The sequence below is a fragment of the Rhincodon typus genome, chromosome 9, assembly GCF_021869965.1.
Source record: "Rhincodon typus isolate 14 chromosome 9, sRhiTyp1.1, whole genome shotgun sequence".
Taxonomy (NCBI): domain Eukaryota; kingdom Metazoa; phylum Chordata; class Chondrichthyes; order Orectolobiformes; family Rhincodontidae; genus Rhincodon; species Rhincodon typus.
This window is the reverse complement of record NC_063340.1, coordinates 29,348,430-29,367,037: the sequence shown is the minus strand read 5'-3', so window position 1 is coordinate 29,367,037 and position 18,608 is coordinate 29,348,430. Positions and strand designations below refer to the sequence as shown.

Below are 18,608 nucleotides of genomic sequence, written 5' to 3'. Positions count from 1 at the left end.
AGCACATGGCATTTCTGAGTGTAAAACAACAACTGCACTCGGAAGAGGAAAAATGACAGGCCTACAGGCAACTTCAGGTAGAGGTCCAAAAACAAACCCATGAATAAAGAACTGGTGTGGGTGGAGAAAGCACTGGAGGCCCAACAAATGGCTGACAACCATGATATGTATGGTTTCTTCTGTGTTGTCAAGACCACATATAGACTAAATACCCAAGGCTCCACCCTACTGCTGACCAAGGATGGAGTGACTCTTATCAAAGATAAAGACGTTATCAAAAAATGCTAGGGGTAGCACTTCAGAAACCTCCTCAACCACAGCTCTTTCATCAATCCGACATTCTTGAACTCATCTCTCAGCATACTGCATGCCACAAGCTCAGTAACACTTGCGTGGAGAAGGCTGTCTGCCAACTTAAGAACAACAAGGCTGCTGGAGCAGATAGTATCCCCACTGAGACATTGAAGCTTGGCGGCAAAGAGCTCCTGATGTAGTTACACGTTCTTGTCTGCCTTATCTGGAAGGAGGAGAGCATCTTGGGAGAGCTCCGAGATGCCACAGTTGTGAGTATTTTCAAAAAAAGGGAACAAGTTCGACTGTGGTAATTACAGGAGAATCTCCCTGCCTTCGACTGTTGGAAAAGTCATCGCAAAGGTCCTCTTCAACTGTCTCCTCCCTGTGGCTGAGGAACTCCTCCTGAAGTTGCAGTGTGGCTTTCGGCCATACAGGGTCACAACAGATAAGATTTTCACTGCATGACAGCTGCAGGAGAAATGCAGACAAAAGAACCTACCCCTGTACATGGCCTTCCTTGACCCTACAAAAGCTTTTGATACCGTCAATCGAGAAGTATTATGGAACATTCTTCTCCGCTTTAGTTGCGTCATGAAGTTTGTCACCATACTCTGTGTGCTCCATAACAACATGGAAGTCATGGTAATGACAAATGGCTCCATCACTAACCCATTCCCTGTTTGGACCGTTGTGCGTCATCACACTAACACTGTTCTCGATCTACCTCATTGTAATGCTTCACCTCAGTGCTGACAAGCTGCCCGCTGAAGTCGGGCTAAGTTACAGAACCTGTGGGAAATTATTCCATCTCTGCCACCTTCCAGTCAAAACCAAAGTCACCCCAATCAGTGTCATCGAGCTGCAGTATACAGAATGATGCTTGTCTATGGACAATCTCAGAAGACGTACTCCAGACCTTTGTCAGCCACCTTTACAGAGGCATATGAGAGCATGGGTCTCACCCTGAACGTCCACAAGACCATCAGCAAATTACTACAGATGCTGGAATCTGCACTGAAAACAAAAAATGCTGGAGATCACAGTGGGTCAGGTAGCATCCATGTTGAGAAAGCAAGCTAATGTTTAGTTGGGGGGGTGGAGTTGGAGTGCTGGGGGAGAAAGGATGTTGATAGTTCAGATTGCGATCAGAATGTGTGAATGACAGAACAATGCTGTGTCTAACTGCCAGACTGGAATTAACAGTCAGTCCCACTGGTGTGGGGGGAGGGGAAGAGAACATGGTGACAGAGACTGTAACAAGCAAAACTAAAAGAAAGGGAAGGAATGGTTTCACAAATTGAAGGTGTTGAACTCACTATTGAGCCCAGAATGTTGTAAAGTGCCTGGCTTGAAGATGAGATGTTGCTCCTCCAGTTTTTACTGTGATTCACTGAAGCATTGCAGCATGCCGAGGACAGGCAAGTGGGCATGTGAACAAAACACTGTGTTAAGAAAACCGACTACGGGATGGTCGGGGTAGCAATTGTGCATGGACCAGAGGTGCTCTGCAAAGTGGTTACCTAGTCTGCGAGAGATAGTAGGAACTGCAGATGCTGGAGAATCTGAGATAACAAGGTGTAGAGCTGGATGAACACAGCAGGCCAAGCAGCATCATAGGAGCAGGAAAGCTGACGTTTCAGGCCTAGACCCTTCTTCAGAAATGGGGGAGGGGAAGGGGGTTCTGAAATAAATAGGGAGAGAGGGGGAGGCGGATAGAAGATGGATAGAGGAGAAGATAAGTGAGAGGAGACAGACAGGTCAAAGAGGCGGGGCTGGAGCCAGTAAAGGTGAGTGTAGGTGGGGAGGTAGGGAGGAGATAGGTCAGTCCGGGGAGGATGGACAGGTCAAGGGGGCGGGATGAGGTTAGTAGGTAGGAGATGGGGGTGGGGCTTGAGGTGGGAGTAGGGGATAGGTGGGAGGTAGGACAGGTTAGGGAGGCAGGGACGAGCTGGGCTGGTTTTGGGATGCGGTAGGGGGAGGGGAGATTTTGAAGCTTGTGAAATCCACATTGATACCATTGGGCTGCAGGGAACTAGGCCTGAAACGTCAGCTTTCCTGCTCATATGATGCTGCTTGGCCTGCTGTGTTCATCCAGCTCTACACCTTGTTATCTTGTTACCTAGTCTGTGTTTGGTTTTTCCAATGTACAGTAGGCCGCATTGGGAGCGGTGAATACGATACACAAGATTAGAGGAAGTACAGATGAAATGCTGCTTCACCTGGAAAGACTCTTTAGGCCCTTGGATAGTGAGCAGAGAAGTGGCAAAGGGGCAGATATTGCACCTTCTGAAGTTTCATGGGAAGATGCCGTGGGAAGGAGGGTTGGGGAATGATGGCAAAAACCGAAAGAATGGCGGATTCTGCAAAATCAGGGAAAAAAAAAAAAGAGGTTGCTGGAAAAGTTCAGTAGGTCTGGCTGCATCTATGAAGAAAACAATCAGAGTTAATGTTTCAGGTCCGATGACCCTTCCAGTTCCAATCTTAACAACGGCTGAGGTCAGGCTTACCAGCCTATAGTTTCCTGTCTTCTGCCTCCCTCCCTTCTTAAAAAGAGGTGTTATATAAGCCATTTTCTAGTCCCAGAGTTCAGTGATCCTGAAAGAGCACCTTCAATGCCTTTACAATCTCCTCAGCTATCTCCTTCAGAAATCTGGGGTGTAGTCCATCTGATCCGGGTGATTTATCCAACTTCAGACCCTTCAGCACCTTCTCCTTAGTGATGGCCCTTATACTCACCTTTGCCCTTGCTCTCTTGAAGTTCTGGCATGCTGCTGGTGTCTTCCAATGTGAAAACTGATGCAAAGTACCTATTCAGTTCCTTCATCATTTCTTTGTTTCCTATTACTACTTCTCCAACTGCGATTTCCTAACCCTACCTTGCCCCTATCTCACCTTTTAGATTTCTAAAAAACCTCTTGCAATCTTCTTTTATTTTACTAGCTAGTCTACTCTCATATTTCATCTACTCCTTGCTTATTGATTTTTTAGTTAGCTCTGGTTTTTAAAGGCTTCCCAACTCAATGGTGTCCCACTAATGTTCAACATACTGTATGTTTTTTCTGAAGGAGGATCCAGGACAAAACGTCAGCTTTCCTGCTCCTCTGATGCTGCCTGGCTTGCTGTGTTCCTCCAGCTCCATACCTTGTCATCTCAGACTCCAGCATCGGCATTTCCTACTATCTCTGTATGCTTTCTCTTTTGCTTTTATCATGTCTCTGACTTCTTTTGTCAGCCATGGCTGTCTCATCCTTCCCCGAATGTGTCTTCATCCTTGGGATGAATTTCTGTTGTGCCTCCCGAATTATCTGCAGAAACACCTCCTATAGTTGGTCCATCGTCTTCCTTGCTAGGCTCTCCTTCCTAATCAACTCTGGCCAGCTTCTCCCCCATGACTTTGTTTTCACCTTTACTCAATTATAATACTGTTATATCTGAATCCAGCTTCTCCCTCTCAAACTGCAGGCTGAATTTCATCATGTTGTGGTCACTGCCTCCAAGGGTTCCTTCACTTTAAGTTCCTTAATCAAATCTGCCTCATCGTACATCACCTAATTGATTGTTCCCTAGCGGGCTCTAGCACATGCTGCTCAAAACAAAAACAACAAACTTATAAACATTCTACAATTTTCTTGCAATCCACTACCAACCTGATTGTCCCAGCATATTGAAAACCCCCATGATTAATGTAATTCTTACATTCTTTATCTATCTCTTGATTTATTTTGTCGCATTTCCTGGCTACTGCTAGCAGGCCTGTACATAATTCTCATGAGGATCTTTTTCCTTTGCAGTGCCTCAACTCTAATCACACAGATTCTATACCTTCCGACTCTATATCAATTCTTGGTATCAATTTAATTTTATTTCTTAATAACAAAGCAACAATGTCACCTCTGCATGTCCTGACTATACGATCCTGATTACAACTATATTTCTCTTCTGCACCCTCTCCCCCCACCCCCACAACACCCTTGAATGGGTCCCAGTATCACAATGCAACGGTCCGTTCGCGCATCCTCCCTACAGCCCCCATTCTCAATCATAGGGTGCAAGAATCTCAAACCTGTTAGACAAGCTCAAGGGCTGAGGGTCCTTCGGCACCACCTCCGGGATGTCTCTTCCTACTTTGCTGTTAGTTACAGTTTTCTATCCCTAACCACTGGTTGAATTCGAGGTAGTTAATCCTAAGGGATGTGACTGCCTCCTGAAACACAGCATCCAGGTAACTCTCACCTGCATGATGCATCACAAGTATTCGAAGTTCAGACTCCAGCTCATCAAGTCTGAGCCAGAGCTCCTCAAGCAACCAAGTTGTGGTTAGTATGAACCACAATGGGGTCCACCAGCTCCCATATCATGCAGTAGCAATACATCACCTGGCTGGTATCTCTACTTTAATTTCTTAGTTCTCAATTTGACTTAAAATTTTCATACTAGTCTTTTAACTTGTAACCTGTAAATATTTCCCCTATTCATCTTCAATGTGAAAGTCACCTAAAATGCAGTAGCTATCACCAACAAATGAAGTTACAATTTATCTGTGAAGTCACAATTTTGTGCTGGGCCCCTGATCCTTGATTTCAGTTTGGTCTGTTTAAAAAAATAATGTATAAACTCACGAGCCAAAAAAAAGCAAGCAAAAAGCATCTCTTTCCCCTCTGCACTGATTGCCCACATTGCATCCAAATTCCCCCCAAGCTATATGTACTCACTCAAGTTGTCTCTCACACTAGATGAGGTCCCTCCTTCTTGACCAAAAAGCTAATCTGGCCAGTATTGTTATTTTCTTTTGTTTATCTCTGAACTGTGTTTATTCTTTTATCAATTTTGAATTGAGCTGGAAATGGCTTGTGGATTTTGGGACATCTGTAGTAAAAGGCTTTGTTTGTTTGTGTGGCCAGGTCTGGAGGCTAATTGCAGACTGAGCCTTGATTAAAAGGATTCTATGGGTTGCACAGTAGCTCAGTGGCTAGCTGAGCTTCAGCTTTGGGTGGCCCTCTGTGTTGAGTTTGCATGTTCTCCCAGTGTCTGTGTGGGTTTCCTCCGGGTGCTCAGGTTTCCTCCCACAGTCCAAAGATGTGCCGGTTAGGTGGATTGGTCATGCTAAATGTGAGGTTACGAGGATAGAGTAGGGGGCTGGTTCTGGGTTGGATGTTCTTCGGATGCTTGATGTGGATCTGATGGGACAAATAGCGTCTTTCCGCACTGTAAGGATTCTACGTTTCTGTAACAGACACAGCGACCCTGGGATGAGCATTGTGTTTAAACAGATAGAAGATTTTTGCTATTAACTATGTCAGTACCTGGTATTTGGTTCCAAAAAGACTGGAAGAGACCCTGTGTTCAAGCAAATGGCATTTATTGAATGGTAATTGAGGCCTCAGTATAATTAACGCCATGGCTAATTCACCTAGCCTGCATATCCCTGGAAACTATGGGCAATTTAGCATTGCCAATCCACCTAATCTGTGGACTACGGGTGGAAACCAAAGCACCCAGCGGAAACTCCCACTGACATGGGGAAAATGTGCAAACTCCACAATCACCCAAGGCTGGAATCGAACCTGGGTATCTGGCGTAGTGACTCAGTGTACCATCCGGGGTTGTTTATTCATAAGTCTGGTTAGGAACAATTGAAGTGATTATTTGGCAGTCTTTGACAGTTTAATTTTACTGTGTTGCAACTACAGAGGTTGGAGGAATGACTTGGTTTGGCTATTTGACTCTATGTCATAACAGAACTGAGAGGACGACAGTGTGGAAATCCAAACGGACCTTGACTGGTTGGTGAAGTGGATAGTTGGCAGATGAGATTCAATGCAGGGAAGTATGAAGTGTTGTACTTTGGTTAGAAGAATATCAACAGACAATACAATATTAGTTCTAAAGGGGGTGTAGGAGCAGAGGGACCTGGGGAGTACATGTCATTGAAGGTGGCAGGACAGATGAAAGAGCAGTAATAAAAAAAAACATAATCTTCTCAGTTTTATTAATAGGGTATAAAGTACAAGGGCAAGAAGATGATGTTGAATTTGTGCAACTCATTTGTCAGACCACAGCTAAAGTACTGCATACAGTTGTGGACACCATATTATAGGAAAGATGCAAATGCATTGCATAGCATGCAGATGCAATTTACTAGAACGGTTCCAGGTATGAGAAACTTCAGCTACGCAGAAGAATTCAAGAGGATGGGACTGTTCTCCTTGGAGAAAAGAAGGCTGAGAGGAGATCTGACTGAGAACAAAGAACAAAGAAAGTTACAGCACAGGAACAGGCCCTTTGGTCCTCCAAGCCTGCGTCGATCCAGATCCTCTATCTAAACCTGTCGCCTATTTTCCAAGGATCTGTATCCCTCTGCTCCCTGCCCATTCATGTATCTGTCTAGATACATCTTAAATGATGCTATCGTGCCCGCCTCTACCACGTCCGCTGGTAACATGTTCCAGGCACCCACCGCCCTCTGCATAAAGAACTTTCCACGCATATCTCCCTTAAACTTTTCCCCTCTCACCTTGAAATCGTGACCCCTAGTTATTGAGTCCCCCACTCTGGGGAAAAAGCTTCTTGCTATCCACCCTGTCTATACCTCTCATGATTTTGTAGACCTCAATCAGGTCCCCTCTCAACCTCCGTCTTTCTAATGCAAATAATTCTAATCTACTTAACCTCTTTTCATAGCTAGCGCCCTCCATACCAGGCAACATCCTGGTGAACCTCCTCTGCACCCTCTCCAAAGTATCCACATCCTTTTGGTCCTTTTTGACCACTCTATCAACCTGCTTTGCCACCTTCAGGGTACAATGAACCTGAACACCCAGATCTCTCTGTGCATCAATTTTCCCCAGGGCTTTTCCATTTACCGTATAGTTCGCTCTTGAATTGGATCTTCCAAAATGCATCACCTCGCATTCGCCTGGATTGAACTCCATCTGCCATTTCTCCGCCCAACTCTCCAATCTATCTATATTCTGCTGCATTCTCCGACAGTCCCCTTCACTATCTGCTACTCCACCAATCTTAGTGTCATCTGCAAACTTGCTAATCAGACCATCTATACCTTCCTCCAGATCATTTATGAGGTTTTCAAAATCATGATCAAGCTAGACAAAGGGGATGGAAGAAGTGTTCCCACTTGTAAACAAAAATGAAAGGGTGTAGATTTAAAGTGATGTGCAATTGAAACAAGGGTAATGTGAGAAAAAATCTTTTTGCATACCATGTTGTTAGGGTATTTACTGTACTGCCTGGAAAGGTGGAGGAGGCAAGTTTTATTGAGATATTTAAGAGACATTATATTGTTATATGGATTGCAATGATGTACAGGGATGTAAGAAAAATGCAGGAGATTGGCACTAGATCATACAGCTGGCACAGGCACGATGGCCTGAATGGCTTCCTTCTTGTAATAATTGTGAAATGAGGCTATAAATTTTGGTGGAATTCAGCAGTGACAATGCCTGTTGTTGACTAGCTTGCTGTTGGTCACAATCAAGGGTCACAAGTGAATGTTGACCATTTGTCTGCGCAATTGAAGAGTGCCTGTTGAAATCTACCCAGGAAAGAGGCCAATGCCTTTAGAAGTTTGAATAAGGAGGAATTAGACAGACAGTAAAAACAAAATACCTTTGTTCTCTTCCTTAGCAGTTTGGCTAATCGAACGACATAGGGTTTGAATTCTCGTTGATGTGTACCCTGTCTGCGAACTTCCAACCCTGAATCATCAGATATTTCTGGAATGAAAGCCCAACGATACCTAAACATACAGACTAAATTAAAGCCTGCGGTATTTCAAACATTTCTCTGAAGTGTCCATAGATTTCAAAGGATGAAAACGTATCAGCAGCAGCAGCAGCAGCAACATAAACATTAATAATAGTTAAGTTACTCATTTTTATCAAAATGCATCACTAATAGCCATATTCAGAATCAGGGCTGCCACTATAATTCTGTTTGGGCATATTAATTTTTAAATTGGTGCTGTCTAAATAGTTTCATCTATCTGAAATAAAACGTTCCAGGGTTAACTAGAATTTACATTAATCCACAAAAAATAGCTGGCTCTTTCGTGACAAATTATACAATGCATTTGTACTCCTGAGGTCAAGCCAGAGACTCAATACATATTAACATGAACAGTCTTGCAGGTTTTTAATTAACCTGTTCTTCTACACCTCTGGGCATGTCCAGGTCTGTGTGAGTTTGCACATTCTCCCCATGTCTGGTTTCCACCAGGTGCTCCGGTTTCCTCCTACAGTCCAAACATGTGCAGGTTAGGTGGACTGGCCATGTTAAATTGCCCATAGTGTCCAGGGGAGTGTAAATTAGGTGGGTTAGACTTGGGAAATGCAGCGTTACAGGGAAAGGGTCTGGGTGGGATGCTCTTCGGAGGAGTGGTGTGGGCTTGTTGCACTGAATGGCCTGTTTCCACACTGTAGGAATTCTATGAACTCTTAAAGCTCCTGTTTCATACTGCCAAAATTTGCTTTACTCCAATTAAGGACTTCAACTTTATTCCCTTTAAATATATAACACAGTATATAACTGAGGCCCAGTGATTCCCAAAGAATCTCACCAGTTTCAGCATGCCAACCTGAAAATGACTTTTTATTTTAACTTGTTTTCTGTTTGTTATCCTTAATCCATGGCTAGAAGATGCCATAATATGTCCTTGGCAAGTAGTACTAAGCAGACTCTTGAGGCATTTTATACGTATATTAGGAACAAGAGGGTAACTAGGGAAATGTTAGGTTCATTTAAGGTCAAAGGAGGGAATTTGTGTGCAAAGCCAGACGAAGTGTGTTTTTTTTCCCTTCATCGGATGAGGGTGTCACTTACTAAGCCAGCATTTATTTACCTAGATGGCAGTTCAGAATCAACTACATTGCTGTGGGTCTGAAGTCACATGTTGGCCAGATGGATGGCAGTTTCTTTCCCTAAAGGACGTTAGTGAACCAGTTAGGTTTTTCTGTCAGCAATGGATTCACAGTCATCATTAGACTCTGAATTCCAGATATTTAATGAATTCAAATTCCACCATCTGCCATGGCGGGATTTGAACCCAGGTCCGCAGAACATTACTTGGGTCTCTGGATTAACAGTCCAGCGATAATACCACTGTGCCATTGCCTCCCCTTATATGAGGTACTTAATGAGGTACTTCTCATCAGTATTCACCAAGGAAAAAGACATGTATGATGGTAAATTTAGATGGAGTTTGCTGATACTCTAAGGCATGTCGATATTAAGAAGGAGATGTCCGGCGTCTTGAAAAACATTAAGTTTATTAAGTCCTCAGGGACTGATGGGATCTCTCCCAGAATACTGAGGGAGGCAAGGCAAGACACTGCTGGGCCTTGATAGATCTTTGTATCCTCTTTTACCACAGGCTGGAGAATAGCCAATGTTGTTCCTTTGTTCAAGATAGGCAACAGGGATAATCCAGGAAATTATAGCCAGTGAGCCTTATATCAATGTGGGGAAATTATCAGAAAAGATTCTTAGGGACAGGATTTACTTGCAACTGGAGAAGAATGGACTTATTAGGATACTCAGCATGGCTTTATGCAGTGGAAGTCTTGTCTCACAAACGTGATCAAATTTTTTGAGGAAGTGACAAAGGTGATCAATATAGGCTAAGGCAGTAGATGTTGTCCACTTGGACATAAAGGTCCTTCATGGCAGGTTGATCCAAAAGATTAAATTGTATTTAGCCCATGACGAGTCGGCTCTTTAGATACAAAACTGGCTTGGCCATAAAAGACAAATTCTAGCTGTTGAGGTGTTTTTTCTGACTGGAGGCCTGTGACCAATGGTGTTTTGCAAGGATCAGTGCTGGAATCTCAGTTCTTTTTAATATACATACATAATTTGGATAAAAATGTCAGTGGTCTGATGAGTAAGTTTGGAGACAAAACTAAAATTGGAGGAGTTGCGGATACTGAGGAAGGATATCAAAAGATGCAGCAGGATATAGATCAGCTGGAAAGTTGGGTGGAGAAATGGAAGATGGAGTTTAATCTGGACAAAAGGTCAAATGCAAGAAGAAAGTATCCTGTAAAATGGCTGGACCCTTAGAAACATTGATATATAGAGGGATCTTTGGGTCCCAAGTCCACAGCTCCCTGATGCAACATGGGTTCATGAAAGACAGGTCATGTTCAACTAATTTACTGGAATTCTTTGAGGAATTACGAATATGGTGAACAACAGAGAACCAGTGGATGTGGTGTATCTGGATTTCCAGAAGGCATTTGACAAGGTGCCACACAAAAGACAGCTGCACAAGATAAATGTGCACAGCATTATGGGTAATGTATTAGCAGGAATAGAAGATTGGATCACTATCAGAAAGCAAATTAGTGGGGATAAATAGGCGTTTTTCCAGTTGGCAATCAGTGGGTAGTAGTGTGCCTCAGGGATCAGTGTTGGTACTGCAATTGTTTACAATTTACAAAGATGATTTGGAGTTGGGGACCAAGTGTAGTCTGTCAAAGTTTGCAGATGACACTAAGATAAGTGGTAGAGCAAAGTGTGCAGAAGACACAGAAAGTCAGCAGAGGGATACAGATAGGTTAAGCCAGTGGGCAAGGGTCTAGCAGATGGAGTACAACGTTGGTCAATGTGAGGTCATTCCTTTTGGCAGGAAATACAGGAAAATGGACCATTATTTAAATGGTGAAAAATTGCAGCATGCTGCAGCATCGAGGGACCTAGATGTCCTTGTGTATGAATCACAAAAAGTTGGTTTGTGGGTGAAGCAGGGAATTCAGAAGGCAAATGGAATATTGCCCTTCATTGCTAGAAGGATGGAGTTTGAAAAAAGGGAGGTTATGCTGCAACTGTACAGGGTGTTGGGTGAGGCCACACCTGGAGTACTGTGTAGTTGTGGTCCCCTTACTTGAGGAAGGATGTCGTAGCACTGGAAGGGGCGGAGAGGAGGTTCACTAGGTTGATTCTGGAGTTGAGAGGGTTGGCTTATGAGGAGACAATAATTAGACTGGGTCTATACTCATTGGAATTTAGAAGAATGAGGGGGCAATCTTCTTTAAACATATAAAATTATGAAGGGAATAGATAAAATAGAAGCAGGGAGGTTGTTTCCACTTACAGGTGAAACTAGACCTGGGGGCATAGCCTCAAAATAAGCGGGAACAGATTTAGGACTTAGTGGAAGAGGAACTTCTTCACCCAATGGGTTAATAATCTGTGGAATTCCCTGCCCAGTGAAGCAGTTGATGCTACCTTATGGAATGTTTTAAGGCAAGTATGGGTAAATTTTTCAATAGTAAAGCAATTAAGGGTTATGGAGAGCTGTCAGGTAAGTGGAGCTGAGTCCACGAAAGGATCTTATTGAATGATGGAGCAGGCTTGAGGGGCCAGATGGCCTATTCCTGCTCCTATTTCTTATGTTCTTATGAAAGGGGCAATAAAGTGGATAAGGTATTAATGAAGCCATATGGCATGCTTGCCTTCATCAGTTAGTGCACCGAGTATAAAAGCTGGCAAGTCATGTTGCTAGTATAAGCCATATTTCGGGTACTATGCACAGTTCTGGTTGCCACCTTACAGGAAGGATGTGAAGGCTTCGGCAAGAGTGCTGAAAGAGGTTTACCAGGATGTTGACTATACTGGAGTGTATTAGGTACAAGGAGAAGTCAAACTTGGATTGTTTTTGCTAGTGCATCACAGACTGAGGGGCAACCTGATATAAGTATGTAAAATTATGACAAACATGGATAGGGTGGATAGTCAGAGTCTCCTTCCCAGGGTGAAAATGTCAAATAATCTGGGGTGTAGGTTTAAGCTGAGACAAGACAGGTTTAAAGGAGATGTGGGAGGAACTCTTTTTTAAACGCACACAGAGCGTAGTAAATAGCTGGAACTCGCTCCAAGGGAGGCAGTAGAACCAGATACGATAGCAAAGTCTGACAGGCATTTAGACAGACACATGAACAGGTAGGGAATAGAGGGATATGGACCACGAGCAGGCACATGGGATTAGTTAGTTGTCACAGACTGTACTATGTTCTAAAAGTACGCTCAATCCCTAATCTTCCGCAATAATCTACTTGCAGATGCTTATTAGATTTTATTTTGAAAATCTAAATAGTTACTTCCACTTGTATTCCCATATCAACCCTAATTAGTTCAACCTCAAAACTTTCAACAGTTTCGCTCCAACTTGACTTCCCTTTTTATAAATGCCTGTTTATGGATTTCCTAAATGCCTACATACATTCCTAAATGCGTATGTAGCTAAAACACATGTCTGCAAAAGTATTGGTTACAGTTCAGAGAATAAAGTCTTGCACTTAATCCTTCAAATATCCCTTTCTCTTCTGTCCTGACCCTGCAAAATATTACTGAGAAACAATCACAATAACGGTAGCAACTTCAGATTTGATGCAATGTTTGAATGAAGCAATAATATCTTCCTTCACTTACATCTGAAACTGGGGAAGATTTTCAGAGGGCAGGTTCAAAGCCAAATCCAAGAATTTGCACGCAGATAGGTAGAGGCCAAGCCATCGCTGATTGTTGTAGGATGTGGAGACCCCATTACCTCCCGTGTAGGTAGTTTCCAAGCCTGACACTGATGGACCAGCAGTTCTGAAATTAATAAGTGGGTTAACAATGGTAAAATATTGTAAGTAAAGTTTCAACAATGTGCTGACCTATACATTCAGTGGTACGCTTTAAGAGTTTTTTTTGGAAAATGAGCATGTCAACACTGGAGAATAGAACATTTCTATACAGTGTGTGCTTAGAGCTTTCCTAGGCAGCCATCTATTGTACTCAATGCAAGCTTTAACTCCAATCTCATAGATAAGCTTATAAGTACAGTCATAACTTTAATTTCTTCCAGTAGTCAGTTTTGTGGTATACCAAGATTGCCAATATAGTGCCAACGGATGGAAACTGTGTATTACATGCCCATTGGAAACCAAGTACAGATTATGCCAGCACTTTCAATGTAGACTAGCACTTTCCATCATTTTGGCTTGGATATGGTTCAGGTCTCAAATGAAAAGAATCATGTTTGGGTACATGAACTTTAGAAATACAGGAAGGATAGGCCCTATGATATAGCTTTTCTATATTAAAAAAAAATCAATCTTAATCACTTAAGGAGTAACAATGCTTCTACAAAATCATTTATGATGCTACTGAAACAACATGAAACAAATTCAAAGTATTTTTTGATACACAGCTTGTTCCAAAATAATCCAGAAGATAATACTTAAAATAATATAATAATTACTAATAACATATTAATAATAATCAAATAAAACTTGCTTCTTTAATTTTATTCTTCTTTTCTTAGAAAAGTTAGGGCTTCAAAATTTGGAAAAAAAATTATTGAAGTACACGGTGACTCTGGAACCATTATGTGTAAATCCAGTCCAAATGTAGTTAGAAATGACAAAATGAAAGCAAGACATAGTGTGGGATTGAGTCTTGTGCAGCTCAAGTTTGATTAATTTTTAAAAAAATTCTTGTTAATTCTATGGGCACTTCAGTCAAATTTAGTAAGGATTAACAAATTGAAGTGGTAATGTAAGATTTGTCTGTGAGAAATTTAGAGTTTGTCTAAGGTTCTGATGAGCACTTCAGATCTTGAACTCAAATAATTTAGCAGTAATTGTCAAGAAAGTCTAAACCTCATCCAGAGATGCCACAGTAAGTGAGAAGCTATTGCAACTTGGGGTTGCTGAGGTTATAACTTGAGATACCAGAGTTTAAAAGCCAGGCAGAGCAATTCCAAAGGGGTCACTGCATAAAGGTTGAAAGCTGAAATTAATATATTTGTTCACATCAGTCTTGAGCAAGGTCCTTTTGCATCATTTTTTGAACTGGAGTCATGCACCTATTCACTGAATGAGAACAACTCAACTATTCAATTCATGTTTTCTTTCTGTCCTTATGGAATAAAGAACCAGAACATTTTTTCCCAACAACAGAGATCAGGACCTTAGTTTTGGGAAAATGCAGTTACATCACCAAGATTATCTGTAGAAACCCTTTACCTTGAAATGTCTTCATCTGCTGTCAGTTCCTGCTCAATCAGCAAAAATACTTGCACCTTTAGGATTTGAGAAGAAGGTGGTCAATGTAATTATTTAAGATCTATTAAATAAAACACATTGCTGTCCTCCAAAATGAGGTTTTATGCTGAGTAGATAACACCATCCCCCACACACATCTGAGCCAGAAGCTCTAGCCTCAAGTCCCCAATCAAAGGCTTGTTGGCCATTGAAGGCGCATTTGTGATGCAGCCAAGCACACTGATAATCAACTTAGCAATGCTGCCAATACATCCATGGCAGGTATTCAGAGTGAAAGAAATTCTTGATTAGTTATTACTGAGATGTTTGTCAGTAGGTAAAATGCAGCAAAAATCCCTCTTGAGAAAGACTTGAGGACTAATAATGCAATATTGGATGAGCACAGTTGAAAAAGCAGCTCTCCTCCAAAAGTACAAATAGCTTCCCCTCGCCAATTATGGAAAAATAGTTGAGGACAAAAGATGAAAACATGCTCAGTGAAGTCAGAGCAGAGACATTCATTTATAACTCATTTCCATGATATGAAGATATCTGTAAGTTATGAGAGTTAATTTTTATTCTTCTGTGATGTGCAAGTGCTGCTGACAAGGTTAACGTATCTTGTTTATTCCTAAATTGCCCTTGAATTTTGAGAATGCCATTTTACAAAGCAGTTAAGAGTCAATCGCATTATTGTGGAACTATAGTCACATATGGGTCAGACCGGGCAGGATAGCGGGTTTCCTTCTCTAAAGGACATAAGTGAATTAGATAGATTTTTTACAATTGATGGTTGTTTTATGGTCAACTTTAGAGAGACGAGGTTTCAATACAAGGTTTAATTAATTAATTGAATTTAAACTCCATAACTTGCACGACTAGATTTGAACCTTTGTCCCTAGAACATTAGCCTGACCTCTGGATTACTAATCAAGAAACATTACCTGTTGCTCTTACGACACTGCCACATATACAAAATTTTCAGGGGAGAATGTCTCATTTCCAACAGTTAAGCTTCTATTTTATGTGGAGGTGTAACGAATAAAACATCAGTTTAAATCCTAAGATTTTGTTAATGGGTTCTTGAGTAATTCAAGGCAGTTTCTGAAAATCTCCATTTGCTCTTGAAAGGTGGGATGAATTACCTTCCCAAACTGCTGCAGTGCAGTGGGAGGTGGAGGGAAGAAGATATGCCCACAGTGCTGTTAGGATGGTGTGGGGCTTGGAGGAGAACTTGCTGGTGGTGGTGATTCCATGTACCTCCTGTCCTTGTTATTCTAGGTGGTACAGATTGTGTGTTTGGAAAATGCTGTTAAAGGAGGTGAGATGAAGTGCAAGGGAAAAAAAGCAATCAAGTAGTAAATCAAGCCATTTGTGTGACCATTAAAACATTGCAACATCGAGAGTCTAACATGTGCTGGGTTAATTCAAATCACTTTTTATTTTTTCTTTCATGTATTTTGGCATCACTGGCCATGTCAGCATTTGTTGAGCATTTCTAATTGCTGCTGAGAAGTCGATGGTGAGTTGCCCTCTTGAACTGCTGCAATTCACCTAGCATAGGTACATTTACATTATTATTAGGGAGTTCCAGGATATTAATTTATCAACGATGAAGGAATGGCTATATAGTTCTAATTCAGAAACAAAAACAGAAATTACTGGAAAAGCTCAGCGGGTTTGGTAGCATTGGTAGAGTTTGCATTTCATTGCCCCAGTGTAGAGGACTGCATTTCACTCAATCTACTCTACTGTATTCGCTGTTCACAATGTGGTCTATTCTCGATTGGGATGGCAAAACGCAGACTGGGCAACCACTTTGCAAGAACACCCACATTCTGTCCACAAAATGACCCTAAGCTTCCTGTTGCCTGCCACTTCAACACAACACTGTTCCCTGCCCAAAATCAAGCTTCCTGCAGTGCTCCAGCGAAGCCTAGAGTAAGTTGGAAGAACAGCATCTCATTTTCCACTTGGAGACCCTGCAGCCTTCTGGACTCAATATTGAGTTCAATAATTTTAGGGCCTGAACCCCTCTCCCACGTCCTTACCCCGACCTCCATTCACCGGACCTTGTCATCACATGGACAACAACCACACACAGCCCATTGTCAGCCAGTAATAGTCACCATTAGCAGCTATTGAATTTCCCAGGCTGACCTTTGCCCATTACTTTGTTTGCCCAACTGTTTTTCTCTCTCCCTGGTCCACGGAAACATAGAAAATAGGTGTAGAAGTTGGCCATTTGGCCCTTTAAGCTAGCACTACCATTCAATATGATCATGGCTATCATGCCATTTCAGTATCCCACTTCCATTTTCTCTTCACACCCCTTGATCCCTTTAGCCACATAGGCCACGTCCAGCCTCCTCTTGAAAATATCTAATGAGCTGGCCCCAATTCCACAGGTTCACAACTCTGAAGAAATTTTTCTTCATCTCAGTCCTGAATGTTAGGAGTTTAGATGGAGCAGAATGTGTAAGGAGCATCCAAGAGGGTTTTCTAGAGTAGTATGTAAATAGTCCAATTCGGGAAGGGGCCATGCTGGACCTGTTGGGGAACGAGCCCGGCCAGGTGATTGAAGTTTCAGTAGGGGATTACTTTGGGAATAGTGATCACAATTCTGTAAGTTTTAGAATACTGATGGACAAAGACGAGAGTGGTCCTAAAGGAAGAGTAATGAATTGGGGTAAGGCCAACTATAGCAAAATTCGGCAGGAGCTGGGGAATGTGGATTGGGAGCAGCTGTTTGAGGGTAAATCCACATTTGATATGTGGGAGGCTTTTAAAGAGAGGTTGATTAGAGTGCAGGATAGACATGTCCCTGTGAAAATGAGGGATAGAAAGGGCAAGATTAGGGAACCATGGATGACAGGTGAAATTGTGAGACTAGCAAAGAGGAAAAAGGAAGCATACATAAGGTCTCGGCGACTGAAAACAGACGAAGTTTTGGAAGAATATCGGGAAAGTAGGACCAATCTGAAATGAGGAATTAAGAGGGCTAAAAGGGGTCATGAAATATCTTTAAACAGGGTTAAGGAAAATCCCAAAGCCTTTTATTCATACATAAGGAGCAAGAGGGTAACTAGAGAAAGGGTTGGCCCACTCAAGGACAAAGCAGGGAAGTTATGCGAGGAGTCAGAGAAAATGAGTGAGATTCTTAATGAGTACTTTGTGTCGGTATTCACCGAGGAGAGGGATATGACGGATGTTGAGATTGGGGATAGATGTTTGATTACTCTAGGTCAAGTCAGCATAAGGAGGGGGCAAGTGTTGGGTATTCTAAAAGGCATTAGGGTGGACCCTAACGGGATGGGATCTATCCCAGGTTACTGAGGGAAGAGAGAGAGGAAATAGCTGGGGCCTTAACAGATATCTTTGCAGCATCCTTGAGCATGGGTAAGGTCCCAGAGCGCTGGAGAATTGCTAATGTTGTCCCCTTGTTTAAGAAGGGTAGCACAGATAATCCAGGTAATTATAGACCAGTGAGCCTGACATCAGTGGTGGGGAAGCTGCTGGAGAAGGTACTGAGGGATAGGATCTATTTACATTTGGAAGAAAATGGGCTTATTAGTGATAGGCAGCATGGTTTTGTGCAGGGAAGGTCACGTCTTACCAACTTGATAGAATTCTTTGAGGAAGTGACAAAGTTGATAGATGAGGGAAGGGCTGTGGCTGTCATATACATGGACTTCAGTAAGGTGTTTGATAAGGTTCCCCATGGTAGGCTGATGGAGAAACTGAAGTCGCATGGCGTCCAGGGCTAATCCAGCTAGATGGATAGAGAACTGGCTGGGCAACAGGAGACAGAGAGTTGTAGTGGAAGGGAGTTTCTCAAAGTGGAGAACTGTGACCAGTGGTGTTCCACAGGGATCCGTGTGGGACCACTGTTGTTTGTGATATACATAAATGATCTGGAGGAAGGTATAGATGGTCTGATTAGCAAGTTTGCAGATGACACTAAGATTGGTGGAGTAGCAGATAGTGAAGTGGACCATCGGAGAATGCAGCAGAATATAGATAGATTGGAGAGTTGGGCGGAGAAATGGCAGATGGAGTTCAATCCAGGCAAATGAGAGGTGATACATTTTGGAAGATCCAATTCAAGAGCGAACTATGTGGTAAATGGAAAAGCCCTGGGGAAAATTGATGCACAGAGAGATCTGGGTGTTCAGGTCCATTGTACCCTGAAGGTGGCAACGCAGGTCGATAGAGTGGTCAAGAAGGCATACGGCATGCTTTCATTCATCAGACGGTGTATTGAAT

General features: G+C 42.4%; 1 protein-coding gene across 8 annotated transcripts in view; it reads right to left on the bottom strand.

Moving 5' to 3' along the window:
• Positions 1 to 18,608, bottom strand: part of dop1a (DOP1 leucine zipper like protein A) — a 249,275-nt gene that overhangs the window by 10,383 nt on the left and 220,284 nt on the right. For all 8 annotated transcript variants that reach the window (XM_048600578.1, XM_048600584.1, XM_048600582.1 and 5 more), the window contains 3 exons: positions 14,325 to 14,380; positions 12,742 to 12,906; positions 7,921 to 8,050 (listed from right to left, as the gene is read on the bottom strand). In XM_048600578.1, the coding sequence (XP_048456535.1) occupies positions 7,921 to 8,050; positions 12,742 to 12,906; positions 14,325 to 14,380 (351 nt within the window). The remainder of the gene's footprint in view (positions 1 to 7,920; positions 8,051 to 12,741; positions 12,907 to 14,324; positions 14,381 to 18,608) is intronic.